Genomic DNA, 27,841 nt, shown 5'->3' with positions numbered 1-27,841 from the left:
TATGTGTATAATAAAAATCTTACATTTATTTCCGTTATCTGGTACCTGTAACACAAGTTCTTTACGAACTTATCACGGAACCAGTTAACGTGGCGTGATTGTTAGTAAAATATTTATATTTATATTTATTTATTTATATAATTAATTTGAGTCCCGAACCGGGTACTCTAAATACGGTACGTTTAGACTTTGATACTGCTATCAATAGCTTGTCACGTCCCCACAGTACGCTGTAACATTTCGATCGAGACACACGCGAGCGCACATCACAAGACGAATTCAAAACATTCAATAATATGCTTTAAGAGTGCCCAAAATGAAGTCGTTCTTATTTTTTGGAATTTTAGTGGCCTTAGGAAGTGTGATTGCAGGTAATTAATGGTTTTATTACGTTCGAATCTGGGTTCCTTTGTGGGAGCCCGTGATGCAATTTGACTAAAATAATATGTATCTTTGTGTGTGTGTCTGTGTTTTGATGTGTTTATCGTCTAAATTATGGTAAGATGCGGCGTATAATGTATTAGTATGTAGTATTTGTTTGTTTTGACTTCTAATTAGAATATCAGATTATAGTCATATTGAATTATGTATCCAAACGATTTTGAATTTCTTTTTCTTCCAATTTATCGATATAGAAATATTTATTAATTTTTTCCGCCATTATTAGCAGGATATTGTGACGAAGGCGTACACGTATATTGCCTTTTTCTGTTTAATGTCTTACTCTAATAATCATTACATGCTGTATAGTAACAATTTAGACAAAACAAGAAACAGGAAACTTTGATATGGGCTAATTTAACTAACAACGGCAGCCTTATCGCTAATAGCAATCTCTATCAGTAATAATTCCCCTATTAGTGATGTTTATAATAAGTCACGTACGTCGATAAAAGGCTTAGACCGTTGTCTTAAATCAGAAATAACTTCAAAAAGATGACAAGAATGATCTAGTAGACAGCTTCCGTGCACTCGCGCGCGACATTTAGTTATGTAGGCAGGAGTGTTGTTTAACTAACTTTGAAAACCTGCGAGAAAAATGGCCGTATTTGAGCCGTGAAGCAGTGCGTTTCGGTTTTAAAGGTAGGGCAGCCGCTGTAACTATACTGAACCTTAGAACTAATATCTCAAAATGGGTGGCGGCATTTACGTTGTAGATGTCTATGGGCTCCGGTAACCACCTTACATCAGGTGGGCTGTGAGTTCATCCGGGAGCTCATTGTAAATATTCATATTGAAAATTCTGGGGCAAGATTACGCCGTACCACGCGTCCGGACTTCCAGAATGATCGAGCTGATGTCATATCCGTGTAATACCGATTATTGATCCCAATAATCAGTCCCTAATACTGAACTGAGATGCACCATTGCTAAGCAGTAACGAATACGCCTACATACCTACAGAAGACACAGTATCGTAGATAGGGGAGAATCGGGACCCTTTCCTAATCCAACACAAATCTTCAATGGTTTTTTTTATGGCTTACATGGATGGACGAGCTCACAGCCCACCTGGTGTTAAGTGGTTACTGGAGCCCATGGACATCTACAACGTAAATGCGTAACCCACCTCGAGATATAAGTTCTAAGGTCTCAGTATAGTTACAACGGCTACCCCACCATTCAAACCGAAACGCATTCCTGCTTCACGGCGGAAATAGGCGGGGTGGTGGTATCTACCCGTGCGGACTCCCAAGAGGTCCTACCACCAGTGGAATTCTTAGGATAATACGAATAAAATTGAGATTAAAATGTTTAAGGAGGCTTAAATTTTTATATACGATGCGTTATTATACATAGTTCATTACAAAATATACCTACACAAAAACTGAAAAAACTAGCTTGACCCGATTCACCTTGGCTTTAGGGTGAATCAGGTTACGTATACAATAGAGTTTTTCGATAGGGCTGGCACTATTTAGTTCTTAGGTGGGTACCTAACTTTAGCTAAATAATTTTTTAATATCTTTAATGAGTTACAAAACTTTGACGACTAAATTAAACTATTTAAATATTCTTAAACACTAAATAAAAGTTATTTTCAGGTCAACAAAATTAAATCTAACCACTCAACAAAAGTATTGTGACATCCCAGATTTGTCCTTATTCTAACTCTAGACTCTATTCCCCCCAATCTACTGTATTTCCACCGAAAATAGTCATGTCATTAATAAACATGAGTCATTTATGTAAATGGGGCTTAATGATAATTTCACAATTATTAAAAACAATAATAATTGACTAAACTCAATTTTACAATTGTCCGTGAAGCAGTAGAGCAATGGAAATGTCGGAAATAATACAATGAAATAATACAATAATAAACGTCAAATAAAGCCGTTAAAAGTATTTTTTTTTTATTGTTTACATGGATGGACGAGCTCACAGCCCACCTGGTGTTAAGTGGTTACTGGACCCCATAGACATCTACAACGTACATGCGCTACCCACCTTGACATATAAGTTATATAAGTTCTAAGTTCTCAGTATAGTTACAACGGCTGCCCCATCCTTCGAACCGAAACGTATTACAGCTTCACGGCGGAAATAGGCAGGGCGGTGGTACCTACCCGCGCGGACTCACAAGAGGTCCTACCACCAGTAAAGTGTTTTTAGTTAAATTAACAATAAACTTTCAGTTACAGCTTGTTTAATTAGTTAATTGTTGACTTGTTACAATTAGATCGGATGTCGCAGTTAATGGATATTAGGCTCTTCGGTAATACAATCCTGCCTATTGCAACCACGAAAAATATTTACGTGTTATTTTTAAGGGTTTTGCGTTTTCTTTTATTGCCCTTGTAGGCAGACGAGGATACGGCCCACCTGATGGTGAGTAGTTACCGTCGCCCATGGACGTCAGCAATGCCGGGGGCAGAGCTAAGCCGGTACCGAGCGTACCTGCGTATTATAGAATGCGATTTAGTGTTAGACCTGAAGGTATTTGGGTAAATGGTACTGGTAAACGGTAAATGGGAAATGGTGATGGTAAATTGTAAATGTATTTGGGTACTGGTGGTAGGACCTCTTGTGAGTCCGCGCGGGTAGGTATCACCACCCTGCCTATTCATGCCGTGAAGCAGTAATGCGTTTCGGTTTGAAGGGCGGGGCAGCCGTTGTAGCTATACTTGAGACCTTAGAACTTATATCTCCAGGTGGGTAGCGCATTTACGTCGTAGATGTCTATGGGTTCCAGTAACCACTTAACACCAGGTGGGCTGTGAGCACGTCCACGCATATAAGCAATAAAAAATAAATATAGCAAAGACAGACAATAACCTTGAGATTCATAAGTCAAGGAAGAAACAGTCTTTGTTTGAAATCATTCCGAAAACCTTTCTTATCAACTCACAATCGATATCAATAGGAACTCGTGTTGTTCATTGATAACGTCGCATTTACGAATTGAACAGCAATTACGTTTTGTGTCTTCGAGCCTCTTTGTTTAATATTCCGTTTACAAAACCTGACTAGAATATCGGTGCGCGATTCAGGCCCAAAAATCTCAATAGATAAACATCCTGATCTGCTGATCTCTTTAAGAAATACGTATGGAATCTATACCTCTGCAAGACCTATACATTTACATAAGTATGTCACGGAGGAAATCGCATTTTTTACTGGTCGTAGGACCTCTTGTGAGTCCGCACCGGTAGCTACCACTACCCTGCTTATTTCTGCCGTGAAGCAGCAATGCGTTTCGGTTTGAAGGTTAGGGCAGCCGTTGTGGCTATACTAAGACCTTAGGACTTATATCTCAATGTGTGAGGCGAATTTACGTTGTAGATGTCAATGGGCCCCAGTAACCACTTAACACTAGGTGGGCTGTGAGCTCGTCCACCCATCTAAGCAATAAAAAAAGCATGCTGTGCATGGTGATAAAATAACGTGGTTGCATCAAAAATATAGTTGCCTGTAGCTCCCAGCCTTACTATTGTACATCCATAATAACCTTGAAACTCTAAGTTTTAAAGCTCTGAAATTTTTATCTTAGCTACAATAGTTAGAAGAACAAAAAATATATTTTCTAGTACATTCGTTAGCGTCAGACAAACAAATTCAATTATATTACGATTCTGCCATTTCGAATATTGTAACAGATTTAGTGTCATTGAAAATGTATTGTTAGCGTAACTTTTCCAACTGATGATTTGCTATTAATCAGCAGTAGTTCATCGTCTGAGTCATTGGCTGACAATTTGAAAAACAACACCTAAATACATCACGTTTTTACTTTGTAAATTTGATAACGCGAATGTACATTATAAGAACAATTTAAATTTGTAATATAATTAATTTTAGACATTCTTTAGCTCGCTTGCGATTTAAGGTTATTATTATTATAGAGAGTAATATATTAGGAGTACTTTGAGGTCAAAGCCTCAAAGGCATTATATAAAAGCTACCATGCGTAAGAGGTGTGCATCTCTGGTAAGCAGAGTGAGGGCAGCTCCAACAGTATCCTGAGCATGATCGCAAGCAGGCTGGACTGTGTATACATGGGTCGCTGTGGTGCCATCTCCCGTGGGATGTTACGACATTAATTCATTGTGATGTAAATATAACTACTAACATAGGTCTAAGTCTTATTAACAATTTATATGAGTCATGGTTACTTGCAATAAAAACATTATTATTATTATTCGAACGGCTTTGTTATCCTTCAAATTTTAACATAACAAATAATGTCAATATATAAAGTACCAGCAGTAAATAGAGTATTTGGTAAAGCCAGTTTGAAGTCAGAGTCATAGTGGACGTGTTCACCCAATAGTGAGTCAAGAAGATACATTGTGATTTCAAGGTACTTTGTTTGCTAATAGGCTACGTAGAAAAGCGCGAGCTTCCTGAACCCAAAAAGCTTGAGCAATGCATTTAATTAACATAGGCGGAACTCAAAAAGGATAAAAACTTTTCTACGGAGAGGTTTAACACCCTCTCGTGAGTACGAATGATCAAAACACACGTGATCTAATCGTGAAGTTATCCAATACGAATTATTTTGTAGCTAATTATTATTCTTTGAAAATCTATATATATTAATACGTGAAGCAAAAACGTTGTACCCCTTTTTTACGAAAATTGCGCGGACGGAAGATTATGAAATTCCCTACACTTATAGAGAATATAGAGAAGGAGTGCAGAATGCTATTTTTTTTAAATTATGCTTAAATAATACATTAAATCAATAATAAAAAACATTACATACACTACCATGTATTTGACACAACACATACATATAAATATACTCTTTATTTATTGTCAATTGTCAAACTTTTGTTATTGTGTATAGTCTGTGATCTAATTGAGAACAGATTTAAATTGTTTGTCTTTAATATTATTTATCTATGTAGCTTTGGCGAAATCTGTGATTAAATTAAAAAAGTATAATTTCTGTTTGACAATAGAAAAATAATAATTGTTAAACTCATAATTTCAATTAATTATAGTCGAATATCGACTACTGCGGGGCCACTAGTAATTTTAAATATGTGAGATCGGATTCAAACCCGGCTTAGAAGTTGAACGTTGAGTTTATTTTCGAATCACTACATAGTATAAAACAAAGTCGCTTTCTCTGTCCCTATATCCCTATTTATGCTTAAATATTTAAAACTACGCAATGGATTTTGATGCGGTTTTTTGAATAGATAGAGTGATTGAAGAGGAAGGTTTATATGTATAACTAGCTGACTCGGCAGACTTCGTAGTGCCTCATTCGATAAATAAAAGACCTAAACTTTTATATAGAATAAACTTAAAACATACAAAAGGAATCCGTCCGACGGGGGACACGTCAAAGGGAAAACAAAATTGTTATTTTTATTTAATTCCGAGAATTTTCATATTTTTATACCTTTTAAACCTTCTCTGGACTTCCACAAATAATTCAAGACCAAAATTAGCCAAATCGGTCAAGCCGTTTTCATGTTACGGAAAACGGGTTTCATTTTTATATATATAGATAACATCCATTAAATATTGGGGAAATCAATAATAAATTACAGTTTCCGAATCGAAGCGAGGGCGGGTCGCTAGTTGCGTATAAACGAATACTTTAAAATACAATTAAATAAACCGCAATAACTTAAAAACCTTCAATCGCGTTTCCTATCCGTCTTCTGTCGCCCGTCAAATTCGGACATCCCCAGCTTGCCGCACTCACAGCATTGCGTTTTAACAAATGTATGTCACGAAATACGGGGACCGATCTTTCACGTCATTTCAGATCCTCCCGATCCACTAATGATGCTTAGGTACCCCAAGCACCGGTCATCGTTCTCGTTGAACCCGAGTTAATTAACCCACAGACACAGCCCACTAAGTTTCTCGCCGGATCTTTTCAGTGGGTCGCGTTTCCGATACGGTGGTAAATAGAAACACTGCTTTTGCTAGGGTTAGCTTTGGCAACGTCGTCAGGTTTGAGCCCCGTGAGCTCACCTACTGACTTGGTTACGCTAGCATAGCCTCTCAAGGCTAGAAAGAAAGATAAAAAGAAAGAAAGAAATCATTTATACACTAAGCATAGTGAAAATAAGTTATTAAAGAAGTTAAAAACACCGTGTATGCTTTGTTATTATTTGACATGCAAATTTTAGTGCAGTGCAAGATATTATTATATTATATAATTTACCTTTCATTCATCCATAATTCAATAAATAATTTAAAAAACCATTTATTTTGAATGCCGGCCCTAATAAAATCATTTATGTGATAATAATTTTCACTAATAATCTACCAGGCTTACCAATAAACTACCAGCTTAAGTAGGAAAAAACTATCTTTCAGCGTCATGTTTCGCCAGGCTTTATGTATGATTACACTATATTCGTGCTCAGGACAGGATTGGTGCCATATACGCTAGCCAGGGCGACGTTAAAATTTTCATACAATTCGTCTAATTCGGTTACTTGACTATTACTTTGGGTGTGTCTCGAATATTCCTACGTAATCTATTAGAAAATGTATGCGGTAAAAACGGGTATGAAGGAGAATAGCTTCACCCAGAAGGATGCCAAAGACCGGGCAAAGTAGAGGTGTCTAAGTAGGAAAGCAGACACTGGCATTAGACCAGAAAAACGCTAGGAAGAAGATGATGAATCTATTACAAAATGTAAATGAGAGCTAACGCTGGTATTCACGGCGCTAAAACAATGAGTAAATTACATACGAACCTACAAATTTGCTTGATTGACAATCATTAAGCTGCAGAGCCAATGAAAGATTAAGTAAGCGTGAAAGAAGTATAGCGTTTAGTTGTTATTCGTAGCTACGTTATAGCTAAAGTCCCATGCAGGATTATTGGAATTGTGACCTTATTGAATTTCATCAGCTTTTAACATATTTTTCGTGGAATTGATTAACTAATGAAACGCGATGGAGTCATATGCGTTTGTGAACGTGCCATTTTAACGTGTGCGAATTCCTCACAATATCTATGTAAAATAAAGCGTGAATAATGATTACGAAATATGTAGTGGAAGTGCGTCATGCTCAATGAGATTAGCGTACGTAAGTTCTGACATCGCCACAAAACGGTCAGCACGTTTGATTCCCCAGACACGCACGACACCAAGGGACTGCGTTAATAAACTATAAATTGAATAACAAAACAAATAAATAATAGTTTACAATAACTGTTATAACAAAATACGCTTTTATAGAAAATCCCACTAAAAATATAAAATAAATTTTAATAAATTTGAAATAAAAATAGTGTAAGATTTTTTTTTATATTGAATTGTCATTGGTCTTTAATAAGTATACCAAATTTCGAGTTAATCCGACTTTTTGGAGGGGTTCAAAATCATGTTCAAAGATTCCGTTACATACTAACATACATACGTCTGAAGCTAATAAAAGCGTTTTAAAAACATAAGATTTAGTAGACACATTTTGCACAGTTTTTGATATGAAACTTCTTTAGGCGCGTTAAGAGTAAAATTTAACTCGCGACAGATTCGTTACGGCTAGTGAGAAAAGATACAATTTAGGAAGAGCATGAGTGAGAAAATAGACAGAGCGTCTCGCGAGCCACTCGACCGTGGAGAGAAGGAAAGGACAAGGTCGTTTCTCTTATATACAGCATTCCCTATTACAAGATAAATTTGATTTAAGGATGAATAATGAAGAAAACCACAATACTATACACCACAAAAGAAGTTTCACTTCTTTCACGTGCACCAAGTTTTTTTTTAACTTATGTATGGGCAAATAATGTGGCTGCTTCGAGCCAGGAATGGACAGGATTATGGACTCAGTGGCCGAAGATGATAGAGGCCTAGCCACTAAGTGACTTCCCCGCATTCTCACCCAACGTTCGATCTCCATACGAGGCAAAACCGGGCAAGGGTTAAAGTTTGTACCGGTCTGCAAGATGCGATCCCCGCTACCCCCTCTCTTGTGTTCAGGATGGGAGTAAACCTATGCTAGATAAATGGTTCGAAATATTCGTAAACTGTTTACAACAATTTTAGCTCATAAACGCAATTACTCAAACATCATCATCATCATGTTTACATTGTCTATTTTTAGCATGTTTTGATTCTCGTAACAAAGAAAATTAGGTTTTATATCGGACGCGACAAGGTTGAATTCGATTTCATACTGTTATCACATTGCGATGGAAGGAATCATGTCATGTTTTTGAACAATGAACATGTATAGTATGTGCGTTTTTAGTCTTGTTTCTCACACAGAAGTCACTTGATGTACCTATTTAAAAAATAAGGTGTCATTTGGGCATGAACTGTCGGTACGTAGGTAAGGTAAACCTTTGAGATAATTTTATCGTCATAAATATTCAGCACAGCGTTTCCTTAAAAAGCAATCATTCGCTTTCTCTCTCTCTCTCTCTTCTTCAACCCGTATCGAACCAATACTGAGTGTAGGTCTCTTCACATGCAATCCATTCTCTTCGGTCTCTTACATCTCACATCCAGTCTTTGCCAGCTATTTTGACCAGTTCGTCAGTCAACCGCGTTGGCTGGGTGCCCATAATACGACGTCCGTCCAGTACGAGGTCTCCACTCCAGAACTTTTGCCCCACTGAATAAACACTGAAACAAATTATCGATGCCTTCTTAAGTGATGTTACTGCTTGCTTCTTTTCTAGTGATTCTTGCTAATCATTATTAATTACAAGTTTATTAGGATTTGTTATATTTCAAAGGGCTAATGTTTTGAGAGGTAAGAATCCACGTATTCAAGTATCTTAATGACAACGTCGGAGATCAGATCATTCATTTACCATTCTTACTGAAACCCATATGTATTCGCGAACGACTTCCACGACGAAGGAATAGCATCTTATAAATATTTTGAAGTCGTCGTGACCTCAAGGGTGTTTAGTACATTCGTATTCGATGGGCTCCAGTAACCACTTAACACCAAGTGGGTCAGAAGCTCGTTCATCCATCTAAGCAATAAAAAATAACAAATATATGTATAGACCGATAATTTCACACTGTTGCCTAACTGCTAGTGGGCCAGTACTGATAGATACCAATGTCCTAACAAATCTTATTTCGAAGCACTAATTCCTATTTGATCGGTGGGACAAATTCACGCTGTTGTATTTCTTAGTTCCTTAAAAACAGTAGGATGTCGGGTTCATGTGACCTCTCACATGGCAGTGCCACTGACAAATGTCAACCCATCAAAATTTTTGACGTGAAGCACAACGAGATGCGGCGACCATTCAACTTATTCTCACCGCAAACTCACTATTTATCACCTTAAACCCAATTCTGTTGTTATTCTTATGGTGTAATAATTAGTGCGTAGGTCCTCCCGATCCACTAACGGTGCTTTTAGGTACCGCAAGCACCGGTCACCTCGACGAGTAAATTAACCCACAGACACAGCCCACTGAGTTTCTCGCCGGATCTTCTCAGTGGGTCGCGTTTCTGATCCGGTGGTAGATTCTGCGAAGCACGGCTCTTGCTAGGGTTCGTGTTAGCCACGTCGTCAAATTTGAGCCCCGTGAGCTCACCTACTAGTTAAGGTTACGCTGAAATAGCCTCTCAAGGCTATCAGCTTAGGTAGGAAAAAAAAGTACGTAGGTGCTATATGACGAGAGAGTAACGGTTTTAACCTTTGGTAAACATATTTTAATATTGAATCTAAATCCTCAGTGAAAGCTGCCGGGGAGCACGATTATGACGATTATGACGTAAATTATGATTATGACTTTCTAAAAGAGGAGCAGAAGAGCCTTCAAGCTGAAATGGACAAACTCTCGGAAATGATTTTAGTAGACGAAGGTAAAGACAAAGATTTGGCAGCAGAGCTAGATAATTATCTGTACGAAGACAATAGAGACCCTGATCAAGAAAATAAAGAAGAAATTGACAGCGGTGATGGTTTTGAAGATAACATTGAAACCATTGATTCTGCTGAAGATGCCAAAAATAGTCAACAAGATAACGCAAGAAAAACAGAAGATAAAGATTCTGATGAAACTGTTTTCGATGTCTTAGAACCTGACAGCAAAGAAGAGCCTAAATTACCACCACCAATTGTAGAGGACGAAAAGAAAATATTCCTCGAAGCTCAAGAAATACTAAATGAAGACGAGAAAGAAGTCAATGATTTCGAAGAAGAAAAACCGGACGTGAATTTAGAAGTTAAATCTCAAGAAAATATACAGGATACTATTGATGAAACCAAACGAATTTTAACCGAAGACGGCAGTTTTGAGGATTCTGATCCTAAATCTGAAGATGATGAAACAATTAATGAAGAAAACCTCCGTGATTGGGATAAACTGGACGACCACTTGAAGTTATTGATGGACACTATGGACAAACTGACCGAAAACGATACAAAAGAAGACGATTATGAAGATTACGAACAAATAGACGACAGTAATTTATCTGATATTTTTGCTGACCACATGGAAGACATCGTTGATAGTGGCGAGCGTTTCGACAGTGAGCCCAATGCGGACGATGACCTGAATCCAGCATCAGAGAAATCAAAACCTATAATGTACCAGAACGATGCTCTGGAAGCCGGCGAAAAAGCTGATAGCTCAGAAGTAGAAGTATTCTCTGGATCTACTAAATCGCTACCTACTACCAAATCAGAGGAAATCGTGCAAGTCTCACCAGTCACGTCTAGCACACAGAGAGCAACAACAGAAGAAATCGAAAGACAGACGAAGATGGTCGACGCCTTATCCAGCTCTGAGTTCGACCAAATAATGAAACAATTTTCAATTCTGCACAGCGAAGATTTAGACGTTAAGTCTTCTGGTTTCGCTAGGGACGTTGCACCTATTCACATTAAGCTGAGCCTTGACGAGCCCGTAGTGATCACGTCACCGAACTATCCTCGTCCGTATCCAACGAACAATATAATTGATTGGATATTAGAAGGTACTGATGGGATGGGAATCGAATTTAATGTCACTGATTTCGCTGTGAACGGTGCCTTAGGGGACTACGTGCTGGTGAAGCCCGGTAAGTTCGTGTCTTATTAATACCTTGCAATAATACTAGCATTCTACATTTTTCTCTATCGAAGACATATGAGGTTACTTCTCACCTGATGATGGGGTGTCCCTATTGCTATTGACATCAAAGGCCCTGGTCAAACACAAACAATCTGTTCAAGACCAAATTTCAAGAGATAGAGATCATCTCTTTACTCCCGCTTTTAACTCGAATTTCTACTGGTAGGAAGGCGTCTTGACCTTTCTCCCGCTCGAGTAGGTACCACTGCCTTGTCTATTTCTGTGGTGAAGCAGTAACGCTTTTCAGTCTGAAGAGTGGAGCAACCGTTATACTATAAAATTGAGACTTGGAACTCATATCTCAAGGTAGCTGGGGCGCCATTTACGTAGTTGATGCCGATAAGCTCCAGTAGCCCCGTAACTCCAGGGGGGTGTGAGCTCGTCCACCCATCTAAAAAACTATATTTACGACTTAGTCTCTCGTCTATTCATTTCATTTCATTACTTCCGAAGTTTGAATTGCTTTGAACTATGAAATGGACTAGGAAATGACGTTTGGATTGGGTTTTCGAGTTTAGACATACATTCAAGGCAACATTGACTTTTGTAACAAACTATTGCATTTAAGAATCATATTATTTACTGACAAATCATAAATGCTTCTCTCAGGTGGTGTAGATGCCTCCGGAACTGATGGTCTGATCTTCTCCTATCGTCTGACCTCAGAACGCCGGTACCGATTCTCGGACGTGAACAAAATGTTCATTAGATTTGAAGCCAGAGTGGGGATGATGTTCTTAAGGGGATTTAGCTTCAGTGTCAAATTAATGAGTAAGTACGACTATAATATCTCCGTGATAAACGAGTATGTGGGTCAGTGATTCCCAAAGTGGTCGATAACGGTTTCCCAGGGGTTGATTAAATGGAAAATTAACTTTGGGGATCGACGTAAACTATTCCTACTAATTAACCAAATTTTTATTTGAACCTTCATGGTCGAGCCAGCCGTCCTGGTAAAACTGGAAAGATCTCCGGGGCACCAGTAATCCTTTCTCTTTTCTCTTAAAAATGTGATTGTACTAGATGAAAATCGGCAAGTCTGTTAAACTTTTAAAGGAATTTCGGCAATCTGAAGTATCAGTTCATTTTGCAAAATGGGACTATAGTCCAAATTGGGTTTGGGAATCTCTGATGTAGATGGTAATATTCTCATTGCTAAGCTGAGCGATTCCCTCTGGACATCTATACTAGTTGATTTGAAGGAGTGCTAGTTAATGTGACCCTACATTGAAGTCACGATGATTTACTGGTGGTAGGACCTCTTGTGAGTGCGCACGGGTGGGTACCACCGCCCTGCCTATTTCTGCCGTGAAGCAGTAATGCGTTTCGGTTTGAAGGGCGGGGCAGCCGTTGTAACTATACTGAGATCTTAGAACTGATATCTCAAGGTGGGTGGCGCATTTACGTTGTAAATGTCTATGTTGTAGGGCTGTGAGCTCGTCCACGCAATAAAAAAAAAGCAAGAATTTCATCCCTTACAGCACCCTTACGACGTGCTGGCGACCAAGAAGATCCTGAATCTGAAGCAGTCCTAGCTCCTCCTGCCGCAACCCTGAAGGTCTTCCTGGCCGTGTCTCCTGCGCAGTTCCTGAAAATAAAAGACGACTTCAGGGAGTTGGTCGCTGACATGTCAACGTCTTACATCAAGGACAATAACATCGATCCTGGATTAAATAGCACGTGAGTATTCGTGAATTTTCTCCTCCAAAATGAGCTCCAGCTTGAACACAGTGGTGCTGGTAAATCGTGACATCATCAGCGGTAACGCAATGAAATGAGAAATACAATGTACTACAATCAAAATGAGGTGACGTGTGAGAGGATGTGGGAGGCTTCCGTCAGCTACTTCTTAATACGCTTTTATTAGCTTCAGACGTATGTATGTTAGTATGTAATGGAATCTTTGAACATGATTTTGACCTCCTGCAAAACGTCGGGTTAACTCGAAATTTGGTATACTTATTAAGGACCGATGACAATTCAATATTTAAAAAAAATATTGAAATTCAACTAAAAAATTAAAAATAAATAATAGTTTAAAAAAACTAAAAAAATCGCTTTTATAGAAAATCCAACTAAAAAATAGAAAATAAATTTGAATAACTTTGAATTAAAAAAAAGTGTAAGAAAAAATGATTTTATTGTAAAGAAAGCGTGGGGTGCACGGTCTCAGTAGTTATAAATATTTTATGAACAGATATGAGTAGAAGGATTATCTTGATAATATCCTGAAAAGCACACCACGCTTTTTTATTTTATTAGTTTTTTTAAACTATTATTTATTTTGTCTATTGTGGACACCTGAAATAAATGTACTGATTAATACTGACTGCTACACCTTCAGAAAGAAAGAAAAGAAGTGATCTGAATTTTTGTTTGTATTCATACAATAGAAAAACATCATGTGTTGAAAAAGAATCGTTGTCAAATTTATACACATCGCTTTTTTATTATTTTATTACATAGATAGGTGGACGAGCTTACAGCCCACCTGGTGTTAAGTGGTTGCCGGAGCCCATAGACATCTACAACGTAAATGTCGCCACCCATCTTGAGATATGAGTTCTAAGGTCTCAGTATAGTTACAACGCCTGCCCCACCCTTCAAACCGAAACGCAACACTGCTTCACGGCAGAATTAAGAGGACATATCACCAGCTTTTTGAAAATTAAACAAAACAGAGCTTTTAAAGACAAAATAGAGCTTTTAGACAAATATGTAATATGCTAGTTATAAACAGATTCCTCCCTTCTTAATACTCTCCGTCAAGACTAATTTGCATCTTACGTATTTAATGTAGAACAATATTTTAGAATTGCCTCGGATATCACCGCAACGAATACGATTATAATCAATGAATCATAAAACCAAAAGCGTATATAACAAAACATCTTGAACGTAATCTCTAATAAATGGAATGCTCAGATAAAAATACATGTCATTTAGTTTTTAATGGAAATTACGTGTCTTTTATGTTTTCAATGACATTATTAATGTCATATCGCAATCATCGGTTGACTTATTCTGATTTAGCTTTTTACTGTACTGTAGTTGAGAATGGATCAAATTTTTTTATTTCTTCAATGGATGAATTAAAGATGAAAATAACAATCCATGTGCTCTTAAGTGGTTACAGAATTCCTTAAACACCACAACGTAAATGTCATCGTCATTCTTGAACAATAAGGTCGAAATCTCTCTGTATCAAACGACCGCGTCGCGAAATAAGTTAGGCGGTGGTTCCTATGCGCGCTCATAATACCTCCAACCAGAGGTGATTCCGCAAATTTATAATTTCGTGCGGATTTGAATCTGGGCATAGGCGGAAACGAAGACATAGGACGTCTTAAAGGAAGTCATGACGGCTTCAATACGGTTCGACAAAGGATCGGATGAATCGATTCTGTAAATCGGAAATTTAATTCCGTAGTCAATTACATTATACGACTCGCGAAGCTATCAGAAATAACATAACAATTTATTTTCGTTACGAGCCAGTGAGTGGTATCTATGTGAAACGCATTTAGTACTTTAATTGTACTTTTAAGCTATTGCATAGCTTCTATCGCGGGCCTTGAGCGCGGCGACTGAATCAAGAAATTCCGTAACGAAAATAACCTGACACCCCCACTACGCCTACTATGTAGCTCGCGTTCAACACATTCACACGTTGCGCTGGTGTAGTGTTTGTGAATAAGCGCGCGGCGTGACGTCGCACTGCATGAGCATCATGAAAAGTCTGCCCATCTCTCTCTCACGCGGTCTAGCTTATGAGTAAGAAGGGGACAGTTAATGTTTTGCTTTTGTTAATGTTTATAAATATAGCGTGGTCTTATTTATATTATTGTTTTAATATTGAATTATTATTGTCTAATTGTAATTGCATAAGTTGATAAAAAATACTTTGCAATAGCTTTACCGCGGCAGTCCCCGAGTGCCACACGTCTTTTTTATTTTGATCTGTTATGGGTTTCCAGCATCTAAACACAAGAAACCAGTCTAGGTTGAAGCTTTTGAATCTACTGAAATGAATTTTCCGGTGGTAGGACCTCTTGTGAGTCCGCACGGATAGGTATTACCACCCTGCCTATTTCTGCCGTGAAGCAGTAATGCGTTTCGGTTTGAAGGGTAAGGCAGCCGTTGTAACTATACTGAGACCTTAGAACTTATATCTCAAGATGTGTGGCGCATTTACGTTGTAGATGTCTATGGGCTCCAGTAACCACTTAACGCCAGGTGGACTGTGAGCTCGTCTACTCATCTAAGCAATAAAAAAAAAGAAAATCTTATAACTTTGTTTTAGCGTAATGTTAATAACGCGTTATGTGTGCTTAGTGCGAGTTTTTTTAACTTCTCGATCACATAAAAGTTTTTTTTTTTTTTTTTAATTTGTTCTATACAGTAAGCTGTCGTAAGACATTCAACCGTAGTTTTGATAAAAACAATTCCGGCGGTGCATGCACAATGTCCATTGACATGTCCATATCAATTAATCTACTTAATCTACAGTAGATCTAGTAGATCTTGAGGCACTCTTCTTCTGAGTCTTCTTGTAGTCATTTGGTTGTCCATTAAATGCTTAGCAAGGTTATTCGGATGGGCTTCCAATCTTACACAATATGCTTTAGCTCAATGGATTACTTCATCTTTGACTTTTCTTATGGCAAGATCATAATGGATTCTTTCATTTGTAACATACCATGGTGCGTTCACTATCATCCTGAGCGTTTTTGATTGAAATCTTTGAAGGATTTCAATATTTGAGTTTGACGCAGTACATAAAAGTTAACTAAAATTTGTATGCATTTGGAACAGCGCAAAATCAAAAATAATTCGGATGTCTTTAAAGAATCAATTAAAAAAAACCGCGCCACGTAAATTTGTCGAAACTCTTATCAACGCATTATATTAACAAAGAAACAAATAGTTTGTAAATACCAAATTTTAATTACGACATAATTATTTATTACTAACGAAACGTTCTAAACAAAATTTTTTTTTGATTACAAAACTCTAAATCGATTACGGAACGCGTCAAACGTGAATACGTGTTTTTCGGCAAATACATTAATTGTGAATTTGGTTTTTTTTTCTTATCAATACGGATAATTTATCACAAAGTTAACGATAATTAACTATTAGTGATGACACAAGATAATAATTTGAGTTAATAAAATGCTATGTACAATAGTTTTGGATGAGCTTCGATGATGAGACTGTAGACTGGATTTTACACGCTACTGTCGTTTTACTTGGCATTTGAGGTCTTTTTATTTATGAACTAGCTTTTGCCAGTGACTTCGTCCGCGTGGAATTGTTACTTTGGCATAACCCTTTTTACTCGCCACTTCATTTACTTAGAAAGTGATTTTTTTTAATAATATCTAGCTAGCTGTAGCTAGCTTTTTTTTATTGCCTAGATGTGTGGACGAGCTCACAGCCCACCTGGTGTTAAGTGGTAACTGGAACCCAGAGACATCTACAACGTAAATGCGCCACACACCTTGAGATATAAGTTCTAAGGTCTCAGTATAGTTACAACGGCTACCCCACCCTTCAAACCGAAACGCATTACTGCTTCACGGCAGAAATAGGCGGGGCGGTGGTACCCACCCGCGCGGACTCACAAGAGGTCCTACCACCAGTAAAAAATAGCTAATAGCTAAGTAGCTATAGCTTGTCTATTTATACCGGCACAGCCGTTGTACAATTATGATTTCGGTGCTTGTGTCAAGGTGGGTGACGCATTCCAGACAAACGACCAACTCTGGGCCAAGCAGCGACCGGATACGGAGAAATATAAAACAAATTTAATTGCTGAGTTTCCTTCCCGCTTTATCCAATTAATTCTGAAAACAAATGGACAATTCATTACTTCTATCTTTCAAGAAAACCAGAGTTTTGTAGGTCAAACACGCATGCGCACTGCGCTTTTACGTACACGCGCGCGGCACACGTCAATTCTATTTTAGTGAGGCTCCGCGCTTGTGTTGGACCAAATAAACGAAGAGTCGCACGCTCTTAAATAAAATTGTACTATCGTAATACTCCTCAATAATCGGAAACCGATATAAATATGTGGCGAGTGATGTGACGCGATCGATAATTGAACGAAATGCGGCAATGCGTCATTAGATCAACGCAGGACCAGTGAAATCGAAACATGGAGCCCCTCATCGATAGGAACAACTTCGCGATCAGCGCGATGGTGACCGTCGCAATGCAGATCCTGTTCTTCACCGTCGCATCCCTACTGCAGAACGACAAGGTCACTGATTTCACTGGAGGTGCCAATTTTATCATCATCGCCTTGTTGACATTCTTTCTCGGTCAAGGAGGGAGCACTATGAAGAGTTACGACAGCAGGCAGCTGATGGTGACGGCTTTTGTGTGCCTCTGGGGCGTCAGATTGTCAGGGTACTTGATTTACAGAATCTATCACATTGGAAGAGATAAACAGTTCGAAGATAGAAAAAGTAACACCCTGAGATTCGCTGTGTTTTATACCTTCCAAGCACTGTGGGTGTATGTGGTCAGTTTACCTGTGATCATAACGAATTCCGCCCATCATTCTTATCCTAAAGCGCCCAAAACCATGACAACCTTGGACTCAGCCGGTGCAGGTATCTTCGTCATAGGATTGCTAATAGAAACCTATGCAGATCTCCAAAAGTTTGCCTTCAGACAGGAGCCAAGAAATCAGGGAAAATGGTGCAACGACGGTCTGTGGGGCTTGTCAAGACACCCCAACTACTTCGGCGAAGTGGTCTTGTGGTGGGGAATATTTATCATATCTTTAAACGTGATAGAAGGCGTGGAATGGATTTCAATATTATCACCTTTATTTACGACTTTGATTATATTGTTTTTATCTGGTATACCGTTGCTCGAACGATCGGCGGACGAGAAATACAGAGATAACCCCGATTATTTGTATTACAAGGCATCGACGTCGCCTTTGATTCCAATACCACCAGCGATATACGTGGAAGTGCCCAAGTTCCTCAAGTGCATTCTATGCTGCGAGTTTCCTATCTACGACTCGACTGGAGACGAATACCCAGCTCCGACGATAGTGACAGAAACGACCAGTATCTCCATGGTCCAAACACAGACCTAGCTAAAGAACGCCGCGCGCGATGACGCGGCGCACGGCGACGGCAAGGATCCGTCGCAGAGACCCTTGTGATACGAGGAACGATCGCTCAAGTTGCCGAACTCGCTGCCACTCAAGAAAAACAACACCATCGAAATGAACCAATACAACACTTACATGGAGAACTTGAAGAAAAGCAAACGAATAGCTATGGGTCTGATCGATAATACTAAAGATGTTATGGACGAAATCCGATTAGCCAGCCCGAATAGTTACGAGAACTCTCCCACGACGAGCGACGGGAGACGTCAGCAAGAGATAATCAAATATAAAAACATAACATTCAACACGACAGCGATACTACATCACTATCCGCAAATGAAGTCCCCGGTCAAAAAGTCTGATCATAAATTGCCAATCGATGTAATCAGGGTTGAAAATAATAATTCGAATAATGAAAAAGTTGCCAAAAATGATAATTTTAATAATAATAATAAAAAGATTGATGAACTGGACCGAATAGAGATACTAAATGAAAAATTCACCGAAGAGAAATTAGTGTGAGGAATGAGTGCTTCGGCTTGAGGTCTGCTGACTTTGAACTATTTTGAATAAATTATCAAACATATCGTTAAAATGTAGCTAATAAAAGACTGCTTGTAATAATTGTAGATATTCATCTAATATGTGTAATAATTCATATTACGTGTGAGTGTTTTGTATTACTGATAAAAGAAAAGCCGTCTTGAAAATAAAGTGAATTAGTAAGATTTAGAATATTGAAGCTGTCATTAGAGATTAAGGTAAGTTTTATTTTGAAAATTCATTAATCAATGAACGATAACAGTCTTTGGCAAAAAGACAAATACATACTTCTAGTTTATCAATTTGATATCTGTCTTCTTTCTTATAGCTGTTATCCTTAGCTACCTTATTTGTTATTACAATTTTATTTATTAACAATTTAGTGTGGCATTGCGGCATCACCACTGCGTTGAACGAATACTGATTAATTGTCAGGTCACCAATTGTGTACCAGTGCCACCACTATGCCTATTTTTGCCGCGAAGCAGTAATGCATTTAGGTTTCTGAGGGTATATCAACGGAAGGAATATCTTCCACCGAGCGGGTGGAAATTAGCTCGGTAGACCGACTGTACAGATGTTGTGGTTCGGAACTTGTATATATGCAAGCTTATGTTGAAAATGTTGTAAGCCGGATTCAGGCATCTGTCAAATATTTTGTGTTCTGTGATGGCTACCGCCACATGTTTGACAGATGATAATATAATTATTGCCTCAAGGTGGGTATCGATATTCACGTAGTGATACCTTTCCCCCTACCTATTCACTGGTAGCCTAAGAGGCTGTTCCATTTACGACCAGCTATCTTACTAGTGGTAGGACCTCTTGTGAGTCCGCACGGGTAGGTACCACCACCCTGCCTATTTCTGTCGTGAAGCAGTAATGCGTTTCGGTTTGAAGGGCGGGGCAGCCGTTGTAACTATCGAAGACTTTAGAACTTATATCTCAAGGTGGGTGGCACATTTACGTTGAAGATGTCTATGGACTTCAGTAACTACCTAAAACCAGGTGGGCTGTGAGCTCGTCCATCCATTTAAGCAATAAAAAACATAATAAAAACGTGCTAACAGGTAAGTGAACTCACGGGCTCAACCTGAGAGAATTTACTGAAATCAGGCCTAGCGAGGGTAGGGCTTCGTAGAATCTACCGACTCAGCAATAATATATACATGTAACTTTTTTTTTATTGCCCTTATAGGCAGACGAGCATACGGCCCACCTGATGGTGAGTGGTTACCGTCGCCCATTTCAGCAATGCCAGGGGCAGAGCCAAGCCGCTGCCTACCTGTACGTACATACGTACGTAAATACCAAAGAATCCATATTTACTGTCAAAAATGAATTCATTCAGCCTACGTGATCGCACGTGTCACTCTCGAACCGTCTACCCAGATGTAAAATATTAAAGACACATTTTAACTCTGACCTTGGAAGTTTAATAAACAAAGGATTTACATGTCAAATGTTAATATTTATTTACTTATTTTCAACAATCTAGAGCAACGTATTAAATTTAAAATCTGCACTAATATGCAAATGTGAAAGCTTGGATGTTTCTTTCTCAATCACACAAAAATGGCTGCGTGGATTAGAATGAAATTTCGCACAGAAAAAGCTCTTAATCTGCAGTAGCACATGGGTCAATTGTGGTAAAAACATCACAGTTAAACGCCTAGTTTATCTGATACAATTAATTCTTAGTATAATCACTAATCTATATAGCTATGTACTAAATCTATGACGGTTAGCGTGGTATAGACATGTGATGCACAGAGAGAAGATGCATGTGACTAAGAGATGTATGGAAATGGTAGTGCAAGGTAGAGGGGGAAGAGGTCGACCGAAGAAAACATGGATGGAGTGTGTGAGTGACGATATGAGAAAGAGAGGAGTGAGTGTTGAGATGACGGCTGATAGAAGTGAATAGAAGAGAAAAATTAACTGTACCGACCCCACCTAGTGAGATAAGGTGGAAAAAAAGAAGATGAATCACTAATCTATGTACCAGGGAGTGATACTCGTACTAGTAACTTTATATACCGGGAAATTTTACCATATTTCATTGGGTAGACTGCTACCCAGTGAAATATGGTGAAGTTTGTTCGATTTGAAGGGTGGGGCAACCGTAATACAATTCTTGAGACTTCGATCTCGGGTTGCAAAGTCGTAGATGGTGTTTGAGACGTCTATAGATTCTTCTAGTCACCACTGAATAACATATAAGTCATGTCTGTCATATATTAATACGTGAAGCAAAAACTTTGTACCCCTTTTTACGAAAATTGCGCCGTCGAAGGATTATAAAATTTTTCACACTTATAGAGAATATAGAGAAGGGGGGAATGCTATTTTTTATTATGCATAAAAAATACATTAAATCAATAAAATAAATATTGCAAACACTACTATATATTTGACACACACTCATATAAATACTCTTTTGTTTATCGTTAAAGTCTGTGTTAATATTATTTGTCTATAGTGTAGTCTTGGCGAAATCTGTGATTAAAGAAGTATAATCGTCTTTGACAATATAACCATAATAATGTTCAAACTTATAATTATAGTCGAGTTTCGACTACTGAGGGACCACTAGTAAATATAATAATTGGAGATTAATGTATAGTTTCCCTAGTTTGTATAATTTGGATTAGGAATTGGTTTTTAATATTCCAAGTATACGTTCCAGGTTTGAGACAACGCAGTTGACTGGACAGTCTGTCTGTAATATCCACTGGCCCGGCTTCGACTCTTGTGTCGAAGTAACCTTCGGGGTGCCTTTACAGTACAAAGACTCTGAAGAATATAGACTCAACGCGGAGGACCTGATCGCCATGTGGTCGGAGTACACGCTGAAGCAACCCTACGCTTCAAGACTCAAAGAAATGGGCATTACTGTAAGTGTTACGGTTTTGAAGACTGAACTAAATAGTTTTCGAATCCCGCAGGCGGATACCAATTTGTATAATGAAATACGTACTTACCAAATGTTTACGATTGACTTGCACGGTGAAGGAAAAAAAATTGTAATAAAAATCAAATGCGCAAAATTATAATATGCGTAATTACTGGTGGTAGGACCTCTTGTGAGTCCAGCACCCTGCCTATTTCGGCTGTGAAGTAGTAATGCGATTCGGTTTGAAGGATGGGGCAGCCGTTGTAGCTACACTGAGACTTTAGAGCCCATATTTCGAGGTGGGTGGCGGCATTTACGTTGTAGATGTCTATGGGCTCCGGTAACCATTTAACACCAGGTGTGCTGTGATTTCGTCCACCAATCTAAGCAATAAAAAATAATTAAAGAGTGATCACTTAAAAAAATTATCGTTAAAATTTCAGGAATTCTCCATCCCCGATGATGATTCAATTCTAATGCTGTGGCTGGTCATCGCGGCCGGTGTGGTGATCGCAGTGGCATTGTTAGCATTTGTACTGTGGAGGTTCAGCTGCTTTGAAGACTACACCAGGTAAGTCGATAGAATCAATTCTACGTCTAGTCAAAGATCCTAAGCTCCACTGTCTTTTACGGCTTAATCTTACATTTTATATTGTGAATATAGTAATAGTTCACTGTGTGTAAAATTAAAGCTAAAGATAAAGATAAAGAGATCTATCTATACTAATATATAAATCTACAGTGGTTTTTACGGATGTTCCGTTATAACTACTGAACCATGCATCCGATTGACTTGAAACTTGGTATCTATGTAGAAAATATATGTACTTAATGGATAGGTTAATATATATATGAGTGCTGGACTCCCTAATAATAATGATAGTAAATAGTAATGTTAATTTTAAATGCCCAGCGAAGCGGGCGAGTACCTATGGCTAGTACATTATAAATAGATAATTGTAAATAGGCATACTTTAACAAAAACTGATTTCAAATAGAAAAATATATATATATTTCAAAACAAATTAATATATACTAAAAACAATAATCATCGAAATCGGTTGGCGTGATATTGAGTTATTGAGTTATTTATCTATTTGTCGCGCATGTACTTAATGCAAATTTAAGACTAAATGGTTTTCTCATGGATACCATTATCAGAACTGGACTAAATTGAAATGGGACCACACGGAAAGTGTCAACTTTCTAATAAAAAAAAGAATCATCAAAATAGATTCACCCAGTTAAAGATTATGAGGTAACGAACACAAAAAAAACATACACTCGAATTGAGAACCTCCTTCTTTTTTGAAGTCGGTTAAAAAAGTGAGCCTTAGTTTTCACAATATTCAAGTACCAACGCGAAACGACTCAGTCTACCGCGACCACGGAAACTAAAGTATTCGAAACGCTGTAAATAATATTATAACAATAAAAAAACGTGAGATTAAATCATAAAAGTGGTTATAATTATGTCTGAAATTCGCGAAAATCGAAGGAAATAATGTATATACATACAGTATGTACATATATACAAGCCTGTCTTAATGTTTAAAGCGCGAGTCAGGATTTTGCTAAACCACCTCCATTCCATGATCGTTGCCGCTACATGAACAACTCTCCACGGTTTCAGGATGAAGACGTACAGCGATACAGACAGTCTGAAGAGCGGCAAACGCGACCTCGACCTGTACCCGACTCCGCATCAGACCCTGCCTCCGCTCTACACGGAAAACGACTATAAGTGGCCCGACGTCAAATACGACAACACAGCCACCGGTGAGAGATTTATTTTCTATTCTATTCTATCAGCACAAACGTCCACTGCTGGTCATAGGCCTTCCCCAAGCCTCGCCACAAATAGGTCGTCGGTCCATCTTGTGGGAGGCCCACGCTACGTCTTCCGGTACGCGGTCGCCACTCAAGAACTTTCTGGTCCCAACGGCCACCCGCTCTACGAGCAATGGGCAGGGTCCACTGCCACTTCAACGTCGCAATCCTTTGGGCTATGTCGGTTACCATGGTTTTCCTGCAAATCTCCTCATTTCTGATTTGATCTCGTATAATGAAGATTAAGCAAACTTATTATTTACGTATGTGAGAACAAACTCAACGACAAACTATTTTGGGCGAAGCTACAACTGGGAGGTACATACTCGCGCAGAGTCATAATTACAAGCCTTTATGACGATAGGAATTAGAAGAGTGTGCAAGTGTGGATTTAGTATTTCTTTTTTATTGCTTAGATGGGTGGACGAGATCACAGCCCGCCTGGTGTTAAGTGATTACTGGAGCCCATAGACATCTACAACGTAAATGCGCCACCTACCTTGAGATATAAGTTCTAAGGTCTCAGTATAGTTACAACGGCTGCCCCACCCTTCAAACCCAAACCCATTACTGCTTCACGGCAGAAATAGGCAGGGTGGTGGTACCTACCCGTGCGGACTCACAAGAGGTCCTACCACCAGTCCAAGGGTACAGCTAGTATTATTATATTGTCACATCAAGAGCTAAAGTGATCGTTTTTCAATTTCCAGTGAACATGGGAGGGTTTGCGAACAGGAACTACTTGCAGGATGACATCTACGACTTCGACTCCGACGAGGAGGTCACCAACAAACGTGACAGGTGATTGCAACTTATTGTGTTATATGCAAACATACAAATATAGTTGGAGTCATCATGGTCTAAAGCAGCCTTTCCCAAAGTGGTGCCATAACGCCCCCTTGTGGGCGCCCCACGCCTAAAGGGGGGCGGTAAGAGACCCGGAAAAAAAAGGGGGCGTTTCGTAGAGGCTTGGGAGGCGATTTATAATTTCATCTAGGATGACTTTTAGACACCGATTAAGCTCTCGCTATAGTTGTTTTTAATAAGGTGACAAAAATGGGGGCGCTAAAAATAATTTATTCCCAAAGTGGGCAGTAGACAAAATAAGTTTGGGAGCCCCTGGCAATGGCGGATCCAGGGAGGGGGTCATGGGGGTCATGACCATCCCCTGAGCTGGTTCCAGGACTTAGGTGGACCACTAATTGAATATAATGATTTTATTTATATATTTTGTAACCATACAGATTTTATGTAACTACATACCTTCAATATTTAATTTAATATAATATAATAACTTTGTATAATGGCAAACGTCTGGGAACGAACGCATCTAAATTTGACTATGTGACCCCCTCCTAGCGCCAAAGCTGGATCCGCCCTTGGCATCTGGTCTAAAGGATAAGGCGACTTGCGCATTCGTATCAAGCGACGCGATTGCTCGCTCATTGACCGTCACTGATATTGTCCAGGAAAACTGCGTTTCAAGTCAAAATAATACATTTGCTTCGGAAATATCATACGTGTCTCTACACAATTCATATTATTACTACTGTTATTACTAAAATTTTAAATTTACTTTAAAAAACAAATGTTTGTGAATACTTTGTGTCGCCTCCTTGAGGTATTGGCCTTGCGATTATAATATAGATCATATTTTTAAAGAAATCTCATCCTAAACTCTTCGCATTAGAACATGTTACACGTTGTAACGATCAATCTGTAAATAACTACATAACACTAACACTTTTTGTTCACGTATTAATGGAATATCTTTTGTAATAAACTAGTTTCATTCCTGTGCTAACATATCTTGCCATAAAATAACCTCAAATTTCACATTTAAACGCAATTCAATAAAGAGATTAAATTCTAAAACTCCATTTTGAATGGTAGGTATTGAAAAATCTGTTTAATAATGATTGCAGATTCACGACCGACGTGTAAGCGCTGACTTAAGACGAATCGTAACAATATGGTACAGTCGCAGACTAACTTATTTCTATGTGTGTGTACGTCGCTTTTCTAACTCAAGGATTCGAAATCATTCATCAACTTGGAATCAACAATCATATTTCTCGTAACACTCTTGTTGAATGAACTCTTTTTTTTGGAACGCGATGCGGATGGGTACCCTAACCGGGAAAAACGTCCGTAACGTAAGATTTTTATTAGTAATGCACGCAGTGTACGATTTAACTTTGTAATAACGTACAAATTAGTAATGCACACAGTGTACTTAACTTTGTAATAACGTACAAAAAATAACATATTTTTTTATCATTCATTATCCACGATCTCAGAGCGTTCGTTTGCGCAATACACTGACACTTCTGCAAACAACCGTGAATGAAGTGTACCACAATAAGTTCGCACGTTACCGAATGACCGTGGGTTGTTGCGAAACCTCCAGTTTTATTTTCTATATACCTCGAATAGAACTTAAAATTAATATTTTTATAATAAGGAACTTCGTTCCTATCCGGTGACCCACGACACCACACATCTTTTCCTACCTATGCTGATAGCCCTAAGAGGCTATTTCAGCTTCTCCCTAACATGTAGGTGAGCTCACGGGGCTCAAACCGGACTGTTGCTAACACTGGCAGTAGCAAGAGCCGTGCTTCGCAGAATCTACCACCGGATCGGAAACGCGACCCACTGAGAAGATCCGGCGAGAAACTCAGTGGGGTCACCAACAGCGGTACTAACTTATACCATAGTTAGATTCGCGAACGCATAGAGAACAAACAAACAATATTATTATCAACATAGATATATACATAATAAAACGCATATTATTATTTCTTTTCAGATACTGTGTGGTGGGATCAAAGGATGGCTACAGTAATGTCTAGAAGTATATTATAACCAAATAAAACTATTAATAAAAGAATGTAATTTACAAAATAAATATCATCAGAACAAATAATTTAAGATTATATTACTGCTCAATACTTGATTCGTAGTTAGATTCGGAGCATATCAATATGTGTAGGTATATCTATTTTATATATTAAATATAGCAATATTAAATAAGGGGTTTTGACCTTGCCAAAGGTAAAGCAAGCTAAGAGTGATCACGAGCGACCACGGTTATTGACTAACGATGGCCTCAATTATCACATCTATCATGAGACGTGAGGTCGATATTCTAAGAATTTGAGACATGGAATTTCTGTTCCCTTGTGCTTTGTATGGGCAAGGTGGAAAGAAGGCCACAGCCGATCATGTAGCTGCTGGTGTGACCAGATAACCACCCTAACTGGTCTACCAGTCGCAACCGCCCCACGTGAAGTTGAGGACCGGACGAGGTGGAAACAGCTCACGAGAGGCCAAGGTCAATTCAAGGATACGACCTTCAGTAATGAAGAAAGCGACGAAGAAGATGCTTTGTCTGAAGCATTGTGGTACTATCCTGAGTAGGATCATGTTCACATTTAAAAAAATTATTAGTAATGTACCGGGCGGGTCTTGAATTTATCCAATAAATTCTAATGTTATTTCGCCTCCTGTAAATTCTGCGAGGTTAAATCTAAAAAAGTTTTTTAATAATCATAATACCGTTGCTAAATTACATTGGAATGCGTAATGTAGATATTATCTTAACTTAACTTCCATGATAGATTATCGTATGCATTTTATATAAAGGTACTACTGTAGTAGTTAGATAGTGTATCATGTACAAATTAATTATTATATTACTCATATATTCTATGTAAACTATACTATAGTACATATCTAGTAAATTGCCAGTCAGTTGAATTATTGTGTGACTAGCGTTTAGCTACGGTGATAAAAATTACATGTAAAATATTCCTTTACTGTATTGTTTTTTTTTTTTAAATAAAATAAATATATTTTTTATGAAAGAAAAATGTGTTTCTGTATCAATTTCGCCCGATGTGATGTACTGATC

General features: G+C 38.3%; 2 protein-coding genes across 3 annotated transcripts; both read left to right on the top strand.

Annotated features, from left to right (window-relative positions):
• Window positions 1-160: 160 nt before the first annotated feature.
• LOC101742334 (uncharacterized) lies at window positions 161-27,800 on the top strand. Of its 2 annotated transcripts, XM_004924295.5 has the most exons (10): window positions 161-371; window positions 10,137-11,465; window positions 12,128-12,289; window positions 13,000-13,198; window positions 21,889-22,096; window positions 22,539-22,666; window positions 23,729-23,874; window positions 24,636-24,726; window positions 25,851-25,900; window positions 26,738-26,803. In XM_004924295.5, exons 1-9 carry the CDS (start codon window positions 317-319, stop codon window positions 25,867-25,869), a joined length of 2,337 nt encoding a protein of 778 aa, XP_004924352.1. In that variant the 5' UTR covers window positions 161-316; the 3' UTR covers window positions 25,870-25,900; window positions 26,738-26,803. The 2 variants fall into 2 exon arrangements, with proteins under 2 accessions (XP_004924352.1, XP_004924351.1); XM_004924294.5 differs by lacking the exon at window positions 25,851-25,900 and having other exon boundaries at window positions 26,738-27,800.
• LOC134201624 (uncharacterized) lies at window positions 15,778-19,391 on the top strand. The gene has a single exon (XM_062676844.1). It carries the CDS (start codon window positions 17,682-17,684, stop codon window positions 18,636-18,638), a length of 957 nt encoding a protein of 318 aa, XP_062532828.1. The 5' UTR covers window positions 15,778-17,681; the 3' UTR covers window positions 18,639-19,391.
• Window positions 27,801-27,841: the final 41 nt, after the last annotated feature.

Source organism: Bombyx mori, chromosome 28 (genome assembly GCF_030269925.1).
Source record: "Bombyx mori chromosome 28, ASM3026992v2".
Lineage (NCBI taxonomy): Eukaryota > Metazoa > Arthropoda > Insecta > Lepidoptera > Bombycidae > Bombyx > Bombyx mori.
The sequence above is the reverse complement of the archived record's forward strand: the minus strand, read 5'-3'. Positions and strand labels throughout refer to the sequence as shown.

What these genes read in the sequence shown, in the direction of transcription:
- LOC134201624 (XM_062676844.1), top strand. Translation starts at nt 17,682, where the DNA reads ATGGAGCCCCTCATCGATAGGAACAACTTCGCGATCAGCGCGATGGTG.
- LOC101742334 (XM_004924294.5), top strand. Translation starts at nt 317, where the DNA reads ATGAAGTCGTTCTTATTTTTTGGAATTTTAGTGGCCTTAGGAAGTGTG. An exon ending in CTTAGGAAGTGTGATTGCAG is followed by an intron (nt 372 to 10,136) that starts GTAATTAATGGT and finishes CTAAATCCTCAG; the next exon opens with TGAAAGCTGCCGGGGAGCAC. An exon ending in GATCCTGGATTAAATAGCAC is followed by an intron (nt 13,199 to 21,888) that starts GTGAGTATTCGT and finishes TATACGTTCCAG; the next exon opens with GTTTGAGACAACGCAGTTGA.